Consider the following 12352-nt stretch of genomic DNA (forward strand, 5'->3'; position numbering starts at 1 on the left):
TGTTCTTGAGTTAAGATTGAAGTGGAGCAATTCCTTCAACTAAACGTTGTAAGTGTCTAAATATTAAAGTCGAATAATTCATTTTGTTATGTATCTTTGTACTGAAGTAACTTAATGAAAAAGCTGCGAACTGAAAGTTAAGTAGTTTAAAATCTTAGTTAAAATCATAACTACGGGCCCAGTAACGTGTTAGAGCGATCGATCTATTAAAGATAAATTACATAGGAATCTATACGAAAATGTCCGAGAGCTTTAATATTCGGACTCGAGTAATTTATCCTCGAGTTATCAGTGTTTGACTGAAACCGTGTCAAGTTTCCTGTCTGTGAACACGAGAGGTGTGATAAACTATAATTTCTAAATCATTATCTTTGTAGTATGTAGTATAAATGTGACAAAAAATATGTTAACGCTAAATTATAGCTGGCAAACGCATCTATTGTCGACTAATTTTCGACATTTTCAAGGGGAGGCATCACAATCCCAGTCCGCTGGGAGATGGAAACCCCCTCCTTCACCTATCACACAATCGCAGCATCGCTGATAGGTTCATAGCTATGCTTCTCATATCTAACAGTTATGGTCATTTTAAACAGGAAATTATAAGAAACATTACTTTTATTCCTTTATTTTGTATTTATAGTAACATAACAGATACGAGTCAGTCTGTTGTGAATAAACTTGCGTTTTTCAGAAACAAAATGTTCACAAAAACAATGAGATTCAAGATTTTACTGATAATACTCAGTATGTACACAGATACAAATACCTGAGCAACAATTTATAGAATATTTAGTTAGATTGTAATCGTACCACCTTTGTTTAGTATGTTCAGTTTAATGTTCTTTGAAATTACTTTACAAAATAATATAGACACCACTGAGGTTCAGTTTACAGTCTATTTTGCAGTTTTGTCCGACTTCCTAATACTGATACTACACTACTTTCATATCTATTGAAACACAAGTTATCAAAATGGTGACATTTTTAAAAAGATGGTGTAGGGCCAAACAATAGTGTAAACACAAATACTACGTTCTTTAGTAACCCATTATGTCTCTTCGGGTATTATTTCAGGCATGGGCGGGCACCTTGCATAGATGCTCCACAAGCCAGATGAATGACTTCTTCAAATGATGAGTTGAGATGAGCGCAATCCGACAGAGATTCGAAGTAAGCAACAAATCTTAACCGTTGGCAGAGACCCCTATGGTCAATATGTACTGATTTGTTTTCAATAAAAACTTTAAAATGATGTCAGTAGGGCTAGTCAACAAAATGACTTTTTTCTCGGCATTATTGTTTATAACAAATGCCAAAAATATTGCTAACTTAAAGTATTTATTTAGATTTTCACATTTAAATATTCTCCCAACTTCTGTCTCGTCATTGGCATAATCATTTTTATCAATTCATTTAAAATATCAATCAATATACGGAAATAAGTAGAGATAGCACCTAAAATTTTAAACAATGAAAACCAATTTAAAAAATAAGTTTGGTTGTTTAAATATCACATTTAAGACGGAAAATAATACATAAGTCTTGATTTGATCGTTTTGAAGCATGTTGTTTAAGATTTTCTTAAACGTTTAATTTTCTATTTCATGTATTCCCTCTTCCAGAAAGTCCTACCTATCAAATCATTGATCCATCTTTAATCCCCAATTATTCCTGGATTATTGCGGAAAGAACTTAACTCAATGCAGTAAAATTGTCAAATACATGGTTACTGTATGACATCGGAAAATGCTTTTTAAGCTGAAATTTAAATATAATGTTACTTCTACCATATCACACACACACACACACACACACACACACACACATCATATATAAAATCAAGAAAAAATATCTTCAGCATTTACCATGAAATTTGAAATTACAATGAAATGATTAATCATTAAGTTTTTCACCATACAGTTTCTTCGTTCTTCCTATTAACTGGTGTCTTACAGGTGTACATGTTAATGCAGGGAAGGGTTATTATTTGTGTTATTGGTTAATCTCTAGTACTATGTCTTAAATAAGGATCCTTCATAATTCAGTTCTTAATCTAAGATTATATGAAACATTTGTTTAATTATCGTTCTAATTAATAATATTACTATTCCATTCAAATTATTAAAGCCCTTTAATCATAACACTATACATAAATTTATGACTAACTTATAATCACTTTCTAATGTGAGCTGAAAAAAGGGGTTGATCAACATATTCGAAACATCAATTTACAATAAGTGTACTTATAGAATAAAACTTAACCATGATATGAGCATTTCGAACCTACGTGTCATTCAAAATAATATGAGTTGTATGCAAATTGTCACTTATTGTCGTTTACCCCCAAAACTCCGTTGTATTTATTACTTTGTTTCCTGTCTTTTCATCCTCTAATTCTACAATGATTTCTGAGCCGCCAAGTAACATTGTTAGATTGACTGCCCGTCCAGGTAAATCGTCTGGTTCTTTAAAGTCTATTTGTATTGTTCCGATTTTGGTACATCCTTTGTCATCTACATATGTTGGAGTATTTTCTTCAGAAATGAAAATATCAAAATATAATCTAGTTTGTTTCTTGTTACCAGTCGAATACTGCCTTTTAACTTGTGTTTCACCTGGCGTCACGCTCAACCCCTTTTCTATCAGTTTGTCAAAAACGTTGTCACAATGGTCACCTGCATCAGTCTTCCTACGTTTGCTCTCTGGATGTTTTCCTTCCTCAAATGGAAGGTTCGTCTTTATACCATATGTATATTTAAGTATCCTCTCGGTTATTGTCATAGGATTGTGGCCAAAAATCAAGGCTCCCCTTAACACAGCAGATGACGCCTCTTGTGGAATCAAAATATGGATTCCTGGAAGTGCTGATTTGATTGCACGTTGCAATAAAGGAGACTCTGAGTATCCACCCACCATGAGTACGGCTTTGACGTCTGCCATTCTTTCTTTTTTTACCAATGTTTGTACATGCTTAACTATTTGCTGTATGGAATCTTCGAATAACTTTTCTACTGTAGAATGTGATATTTTCAACCTGTCTCTCTTCAGCTCTACTGTTTTACTGTATTTTGAAGCTACTATTGCATCTTTGATAGTTATTTTTCTCTCTTGTTCCGTCTCAAATAGATCAATAAGCGATACCGGAAAATGCATGAATACGTTTCCGTTTGATTGTGTTCCAGCTGTTTGTTTTTTCAATTCAAAGTCTCGACTAAGATGAAGCCAATCTACCGTTTCCGAATGTTTAAAAGTATCAAACACAGTTTCACCAACTATGTCAATGAGAAAGTTTTCAAACGCTTTATCAACCATGGTTCCTCCCCAGTCACCTCCATTTGCTGCTCTTACTTCTCTTAAGGTAAACTGACTTTGAACTTCATGGACCGTGATATCAATCGTTCCCCCTGTAAAAAGTAGATAAACAAGGTGCTTGAGTGATGCAGAGCAATACATTGTCCTATTTTCTCCCTGGAACAAGAGCCATTATGGACATCGCCATCCCCTCGACAAAGCAAATGTTTGTTTTTTTTTGTAAAAGGTGGCCAAGAAAATAAAACATTTTCATAAAAGAATTGTATGCATATAAGTAAGTTATGAAGAACTTCTGTGTTCAATGTGTATGCAATTATTTATACACATTGCAGTTTCTAAACTGTTCTTTATCGCGATCGTAAAGTTTGAATAATTCCTTTCCAAAATCTCAAGTAAATTTACAACCTGGAGGTAACTCAAGAGGTAAGAAAAGTATAGTAATGGTTCTTGTTTACTGCACTTCCTCTCAATGTCCACTGCCATTGTGAAAAAATCAGTAAAATCCCTTCTCGAAGTTTTATGAGTAAAGTAAAGGGAGATCATTTAAAATATAAGCATTGTATGGTTCTTGTTCAATGTATTTCCAAACATTGTTCTTTATTTATTTAAACAATTGCTATAAAATCCCTTCAGCACTTATAGTTATGTATCGGACACGTGAATCAAATAAAGGGAGATAATTCAAAAAGTAGACAAGATAGAGTTATGATTATTGTGCTCTTTGCCATCTCAAAATAGTCACTGCGATTGTGTGAAGTTATAACAATATCCCTTTTGATCAGGAGTAAATTGACTAAATGGAGGGAAGTCAAAACGTAAACAAGGCAGATAATGGTTCTTTTGCAATACACATCTACTCAACATTGTCCATCTTTTTATTCAGTTCGAATAAAATCCGTTTAATACTTGAAGATTTATGCCTCGGGTAAGTAATTTTGATAAAGGGAGATAATTCAAAACGTAAGCAAAGTTTAATTAAGTTTCTTTTACAATGCACTTCCGCTTTTGAGTTAAGTTTTATGAGTAAGTGATATAAAGGGAGATATATGATATATGATATAGGATAGATAATGGTGGCCTTAAATCGCTTACCTGACCAAGAGTATATGTTTGAGTAATTTTGTTTATGAAAGAAATGTACTGAAATGGGCAAATAAGACAAGGACTTATAAGTTCCGTTCCCTTGAAATGCTAATTAAGCTACATTTTCATCACCGGTATGAATTACACTTGCAGCAAAACAATCACATTTTGAACAAACGCCATGATAAAGAATACGGTATACTTAAGTCTTTGGTGAAGAATAAATATATGTTTTCTATTTAAAAATTCAGAAAGGCATCAGTCATTACAATCTTTTATAATAAACTAAATTCCAGTACATTCCAGGTTTTACCGTATGCTCTATTACACTAATAAAGCCCACTCTACTCCAATCTACGTTTTAGTATATGCTTCTAGGAAGCCACTTTTTTATCTGTTGCAGAGGTTATAGTCAAGTCAAGTAGTCAGAAATATCACTCTATTTACAGATGTTGCAGTTTTAGGACTTTATATTTCCTCTTGTGACCTTTTTGAACTGAACTTTAGTTAATACAAGAATGTGCAAAAAAAATAATAATAAAATAAATAAATAAAAAATAAAGCTTTCTTTTTACAAATACAATTATTTTTATTTTACAGCCCCGTTTTCTACTTTTAGCTGTGGCGGCCTCTAAAGTTTGTTAAGCGGTATCATTTGAACGGATATAAAAGAGAGGACCTTAGAGGGATGAAACATACAAGAATAAGGTGACAGCCTATGCAGTAGCTCATGAGAAGCGGTTGTTTGCATGTTTTTTAGTTTAACTTATAAAATGAGTCAAGCTTATCTTTTTGAGAGCAGACGTCACAATAATACTACAGACCAAGTTTGGTGACGATCTATCAAGCGGTTCAAGCGGTTCGTCAGAAGAATTCGTTTAAATATGTTTATTTTTTCTTCCATTTTTAGCTCTAGTGGCCCCTAATATCAGTGAAGCGGAGCCTTTGAACGAATATAGGAGAGGACCGGAGTAGCAAGCTACATACCAACTTTGGTGAAATTCCATCAAGCAGTTCATGAGATAACTTTGTTGAAAGGTATTCTATTTAAGCTCTGGTGGCACCAACAATCAGTAAAGCAAAGTTTAGAGAAGACTTTACCATGATGCTACAGATAAAATTTGGAAATGATCCATTGTGGGTTCATGAGGTGAAGTCGTTTAAAGGTGTATATATTTAGCACCTCTGGAGGCCCAAAAAATCATTAAAACACACTAAAGTGGGAAAATTGCAAGGAAGCTATAGACTAAATTTGGTGAAGATCAATCATACGGTTCATGAGAAGAAGTTTTTTTAAAAGTTTCTCTATTATTAGCTCTGGCGGCCTCTACATCAGCCAAGCATAACCATTTGAACAAATTTGAGAGAGGACCTTATAAGGATGCCACAGACCAAGTTAATGATGGTCCATCAAGCTGTTCATGAAAATGTGGTTTAAAGGTTTTTCTATTTTAGCTCTGGCGGTCCCTAAAAATCTTTCAAGCGTAACCATTTGAACAAAAGTTGAGAGACGACATTACAAGGATTCTACAGACCAAAATTGATCTATCATGCTGTTCATAAAAAGAAGTCGTAAAAAGTTTTTCTATTCTTAGCTCTAGCGGCCCTAAAATCAATCAAGCGGAACCAGTTGAATAAAGTTGAATACAGGTGAGAATACCTTGCACGGATGCTACAGACTGATTTGGTGGTGATTCATCAAGCGTTTCATGAGAAACAGGTGTTTATAGACGAAAAACGAACGCCAGACGACGGATGGTGGACGACAAAATACAAACACAGGCCAATGACAAAAGATCACCCTGAACCTCTGGTAAAATATAGAGAATAATAGGTTAGTGCCGTAGATGAGAAACTTTATCTGGCGAGGTGGAGGAGGTTATCGGGTGAGCCGAAGGCGATCCTGATAACGTCCATAGCCGAGCCAGATAAACTTTCTCCATCTTAGGCACTAACCTATTATTCTATTTATCTTGTCATTACTTCATTTTCCGATATTTGGCAATTTATTTTACAAAAATAAGTGTGCGACAACCGCTTTAATGACGTCATATTCGTAATGACGTCACTTATATAATGACGTGATTACCGGCAAAATCGCAATAACTTCTTCGTTTTTGAATAAAAACTCATTATTTGACCACTCATTTTCTTAGTTCGGACATTTCCAACACAATGACGATGGTTTCGTTGCAAAATTTCTTATGACAACAATATCGATCATAAGGTCACATGATCAACTGACCGTATATCACTGGTCACATGATCAACTGACGGTATATCAAGAAAGATATACGGCACCCTGATATCGGGTCGAAAATACTGCAAGTGACAGGATAAAAAGTTATAGCCATTGTTCTTTTACACTGCAATTCCTGTTAATGATTTCTGTCAATGAATGAATTTCTAGAAATATACCTTCGACAGGTTTAAATTTATGCTTCAAACAAAAAGATTTTCCTGAAGTTCCCGTATACGTGATGAGATAACTTATTTTATAAAAGAATAATCAAAAACGTTTTAAAGTTAACTGTATCCGATTTCATCTTTTTTTCGCTATTGAATGTAGGGATAATACACGTTTTTTGTATATTAAGGTCTGCAGAAGACCACGGGATTGTTTGTGACTTCGGTCTCGGTCACAAACATATCCCAAGGGTTTCTGCAGACGTTAATACACAATACAAACGTGTATTGTTGCTATTCTTGCATAAAATATCACACGACGACCAAATGCATTGCTTTTATATGTGATGTCTTTACGATTCCGGTTCATTTTTATTACCATTCTGATGTTCTTGGAAACGGTAAACATGTTTAAAATATATCGCCCAGATATCAACAACACTACTAAAAGCACGTACTGAAAGTTTTTAAGCGATGTTTTATCTCTCGTTATTACAAAATGAAATTACCAATAATTTTTCATATAACTTAAAAAAAATGATAAACAGGAGCACAATTTCAAGAATAATAACTTTACATTCGAGTTATTTTGAGTACGGACACATTTCGGGTACGGATGAGTACAAAGCTAGTGAAAAGCTTTCAAGCTTTTTGTATAATGTTTTTGAGAAATTAGGTAAAAATATACAGATTGATACTTATCAAAACCATAAAATTAATATGATTCCTAAAAACAAACAATCGCACAAGTTAAACATTCACGGTTATCTACAAAATCTGTTCTAAAAGGGGAGTAAACAAGTGAAGAAGCGAGTATGAATATTGTTGGAGGCAGTGCATTTGGCGTTGGTAACTGATACAGCATTCTATTGTTTAAATTGTATCTTTTATGCTACAAAACGAGGTTATTATGGAAGAAACAAGGCGTATATACCAGATGTCAATCTGCGGAGAAATACATATACGTCCCTGGGAAAGCATTTCAAAAATAAAAATCACGTATTAACAGAACGTGAAATGCCTTGTTTGCACACGATTTTTCTCTCGTTAATACATGGGTGGATCCAGTGAAAAAGTAGTTTTATGCAAGAATACCCGTAATGTCTGTATTGCCGATCAATACATTGTGGATGTAATATAAAATTATATATTTAATTATTACAGTAACTTATTGAAATAACTTTGTTCTGTAGTTTATCATTAAACTTTATATTTCTTATGTATAACTCAACCAATAGATAAAACAGACAACAGATATTTTGCGGTCAGGCACACATTGACATACCATTGATCAAGTGAAATTAAATGCAAAGTTCTGAACATTTACTAAGAAACTATGGCCCTGATTTACCTCCAGCATCGAGAACTATGTATTTTGATCCCGTCGGAAATTCGGATATCGTCAAACTACCATCACAAATGGTTGTATCCACAGGAAGATGTCGACAATATAACGAGGCAGCTTCCGGTTCAAGGACTATTGTCAGTCTTTCTGTACCTATACCAGCCTGCATTAAATAAAAGTGACTATTAAAAATCATTATCTGAAACACAAAATTATAGGATATTATCTTGTTATGTCGTGTTCAATCATATTACACTACTGTTACTATTTGATATTTCAAAGTAGTTGCATAAATATTGCATATTAATAGCTTAACAGTAACCAAATATACTTGTTTCCCTTTTCCGGCGCATAAGAATGGGACCAACTTATTGGACTGGTTTACAAAGGTTTTTCTCCCCTTCCTCACCATTGTCTTCATGATAGAAGTAACACACTCATTTCCTCATACTCATACTTTAAGACAGGCTGCAGCGCTCGTTCGTTAATAATAGTTATAATAATATGTCATGTGTTTACGAATCGGATAAAAATATCCGTCCCGAGGGGCAGCTGCGCATTGGGTGGTAGCGAAGCTTGCCCCGTTACCCGATTCATAAACACATGACTGATATTTTTCTTGCATATCGTATACATTATTTTACAAATAATAGAATAAATAAAGCAAATAGAAATACTTTCTAGTAACAGTTAGCACTCATTCTTATAGTAGAGTATGCACAAAATGCGCGTGAAATCAACGTCCGTAAGCAGAAGTGGCGTCATGACGTTTCAGTGACGCACAATAACAAAGGTGCACTTTAGTTTTATCGTTTGTAAAATAATGGTTTATTCCTACCATAAAATAACGTATTTTGAATTGAGAAATATACTATAAGGAACTACGAGGTACCTGATTTTTTCGCATTTTACATAAACAACATTTAAACAATACATGCATCGCTAGTTGTCTTTAAAAGCACGAGAGTCATCTGGCATTGGGGATGCCAGATGGGTTTTGCCGGCATGAGTAAAATCATCGGAAATGCCAGTCCGGTGTACAAGAATAGCCTTCTCAGTAGGTGGAGCGTCGGTCTACGTATCACTGGGTCGCGAATTCGATCCTCGGGCGGGGCGTATGTTTTCCGTGACTATTTGATAAACGACATTGTGTCTGAAATCATTAGTCCTCCACCTCTGATTCATGTGGGGGAGTTGGCAGTTACTTGCGGAGAACAGGTATGTACTGTTACATGACTGAAATACTGTTGAAAAACGGCGTTAAACTCAAAACAAACAAACAAAAACAAGAATAGACATTAAATCATCTTAATCTGGAAAAGCTACTGTTTTAAATTAAAGGACGACAGTAACTGAATTCCCTGAAACATTTTATGAACATATTTATTGAATGCGATTATAAAAATGTCTGTCTAAATTTCTATATTCAGGATGCTCAAGTTGAATGAAATTTCTAAGTTTTCAATAGAAATAAACAAGTGTTTGATGACGCAAAAGAAAGTTTATTGTTATATACGGAGAATACCTTTATTGCAGCAAGCCTCATAAACTGTTTTGCAGGATCGGACCATATCGCTGGCACTGTGAGCACCCAGTGGATATCAGTCTCCATTATTATCCCAGTCAGGCGTTGATTGACAACAGCCATCAAATCGTCGGCCATGAATTTGATAGACATTGCAAACACATCTACAGCCAAAAGTTCCTTTCCCATTTCATCCATGGCAATGGTTTCTTTCGTAAGGTGCTTTGATAATATTTTTGAAAAATAAAGCATACAAGATACTTTTATACATGTCACAGTATGACAAGCTTATGAGACGAAGAAGGATAGAAATTGTCAAAACAAAGTTATGAGCTCAGCTCAGAACTGGATATAAACAGTCTTTGTAAACATTATTTCGTTATGATCAATTGTTGGGTATAGGAGTTATAGACAGAATACGAGACAAATAAAAAATGGCATTAACTTAGGGCCACGAGTCTGGATCTTGTACACGTATCGCGTTATGTTAAAGATTTGTGCAAGATAAAATTACAATCTCTTGACAGCTCAGAGGCGGACGGACGCAGTCTTGTTTTATATTTTATTTTAAAAGCTCGTGGTAACAATATGATAAGAGGTGTAGAACTATAGTTTTCGTATGTATATATATATTGTAATTTCTGCACGTATCATTATCATTACCTTCCCAAGTGCACCGAATAGTAACATTTTGAATCTTCTAAAATAGTAGTTATCCCTCTGCTCATTACTATCAGCTAATTACAAGTATTGATTTTCTGCATCATAGCCAAACGCTTGAAAAGTGACTCCATCTGGTTTTACCAGCAAACAAGTAGGTGTTTTGACTGTTACTAGAGTTCCAATACCGGAATGTCAGTGTTTTACTTCGGCTTTTCTAGGGTCTCTTTCATAATCAGCTCGAAATGAAAAAGACCAGCCTGAATATGTTGTTCCGAAATCTATTGCCGCAACAATCGTATGCTGAAGTATAGGAAAACTTTAAAACGTGATAGTGCCTTTGGCTAAGACAAATTATACTTCTTCCATAATTCACACTTAATCTCATGTATATAGTATGCAAAATATCTGAATATTCACACGTTTTGAATAATGATTCAAAGATATACTTACCATATTTGCATTATTTAGTCTTTGAGTATACTGTACGAGAGTATAATAGACAAAACAGCTTTAAAATGTTAAGCTTTCTAATAGAATTGAAGCATACAATCAAAAACGCAGCAGGCCTTTAAACCGAAAGTAGACGATGCACAAAAATATGATAATTAATAAATTATCACTTATTATTGTCTTTTCCCTTCTTTATAGCTTTAATAAATTTCGATATAACACGTGTTTTAGTTTGTTAAGAGTAATAATAGAAAACTAACAAATAAAGACACGTCGTGTTATGACATGATAACGCTGTGTATAGATTAAACACATGATTTAGAAATCTGTTATAGATACATGTATGCAAACATAACGTTTGTTTTGTTTTCTTTCTTCCGCTTATTGATGTGTTGAAAGGTAAAATGTTACTCACCATATCTTTATATTTTCCTTGACCTTATTTGTACGTAAATCAGACGAGGAAGTAATATCACTATTTACCACTACTTTCGTATCAGAAGGTAAAAGACCGAGGTCGCCGAAGATAACTGTTTATGTATTTATTTATAGTCGCCAATGATAACCCCTGAAGAAGACTTATTAATGTTAGTGGGAGGATGGTTCAAGATATAGAAGACATTCCAATTCTAGAAGCTTCCCTTTTTCTTAAACGTGCCAGGTGTAAGGCACTATGGTGGCTGATTTCTGTTAGCGCGTTTATAAAGCGCCAATAAACTAACGCGACAAAACGACAATTATCACCAAATACATTATTTGGCGTGTTGGTACCCTTCAAACGCGCCAATCCGCAAACACGACAATTTAGCGCGCCAAAGCGACAAATAAAGTATTTGTCGTATTAGCGTGCTAGTTTGTCGTGCTGACGTGTGCTGGTGCTCCTCAACACACCAGAACGAAATGGCAGAAATCCACCACCATAAAAACACCTCTTGTCCCAATCTTAGTTAGTATTTTAGTTAGAGGAGCGAGGGTTCAAACTCAAAATCTCTGATTTCGTTGTCAGACGGTGTTACCACTGGACCATTGCTTCTGTTCTAATAGTGTAACAGGATAAACTGTCAAGCTTTTGTAGTGTGTTCCGGTAGGGAACTATTGAAGAGTCTATAGAAATAAAGCACACTTTTAAGTCAAATTTTCAGACGCATTCCCTAGTTCAAGTAATTTTGGAGTTTATTTTAACACCAAGTTGCATCCAAGACTATTAATGAAATGAGTTGGAAAGGACAAAGACTGCAAACATTTCTTTCAGATATTACTTTTCGAACATGAAGTGAAAAAAAGAACAGTTATACAGAAATATATCGATGCGTTTTGGTAGGGAGGGTGTAACAAAATTAACTACGGAAAACATAGAAAGAGGAAAAATTATGTAAGAAAATAAGGGAATAGAACAGTAAAGGTCGGGGTGGGGCGAGAGTCGTGTGGGGAGGGGGAGGGGAATGGATGATAATAAGAAGCTATATGTAGTATCATAGTAGGTGGTAGGTAAGAGGTATACTGACAAAAATACCTCAGCAGGGCTGGGGTTAAAAAAAGAATGAGGATGGAGTATGCGGAGTTTG

General features: G+C 34.7%; 1 protein-coding gene across 1 annotated transcript; it reads right to left on the bottom strand.

Annotated features, from left to right (window-relative positions):
• Positions 1-607: 607 nt before the first annotated feature.
• Positions 608-11281, bottom strand: LOC123560471 (heat shock 70 kDa protein 12A-like). Its single transcript, XM_053552455.1, has 5 exons — positions 11203-11281; positions 10338-10637; positions 9675-9896; positions 8156-8312; positions 608-3407 (listed from the first exon to the last, which is right to left on the bottom strand). The coding sequence occupies exons 2-5, from the start codon at positions 10362-10364 to the stop codon at positions 2341-2343; spliced, it is 1473 nt and encodes a 490-aa protein (XP_053408430.1). The 5' UTR covers positions 10365-10637; positions 11203-11281; the 3' UTR covers positions 608-2340.
• Between the last annotated feature and the right edge of the window lie 1071 nt (positions 11282-12352).

Source organism: Mercenaria mercenaria, chromosome 10 (genome assembly GCF_021730395.1).
Source record: "Mercenaria mercenaria strain notata chromosome 10, MADL_Memer_1, whole genome shotgun sequence".
Classification (NCBI taxonomy): domain Eukaryota; kingdom Metazoa; phylum Mollusca; class Bivalvia; order Venerida; family Veneridae; genus Mercenaria; species Mercenaria mercenaria.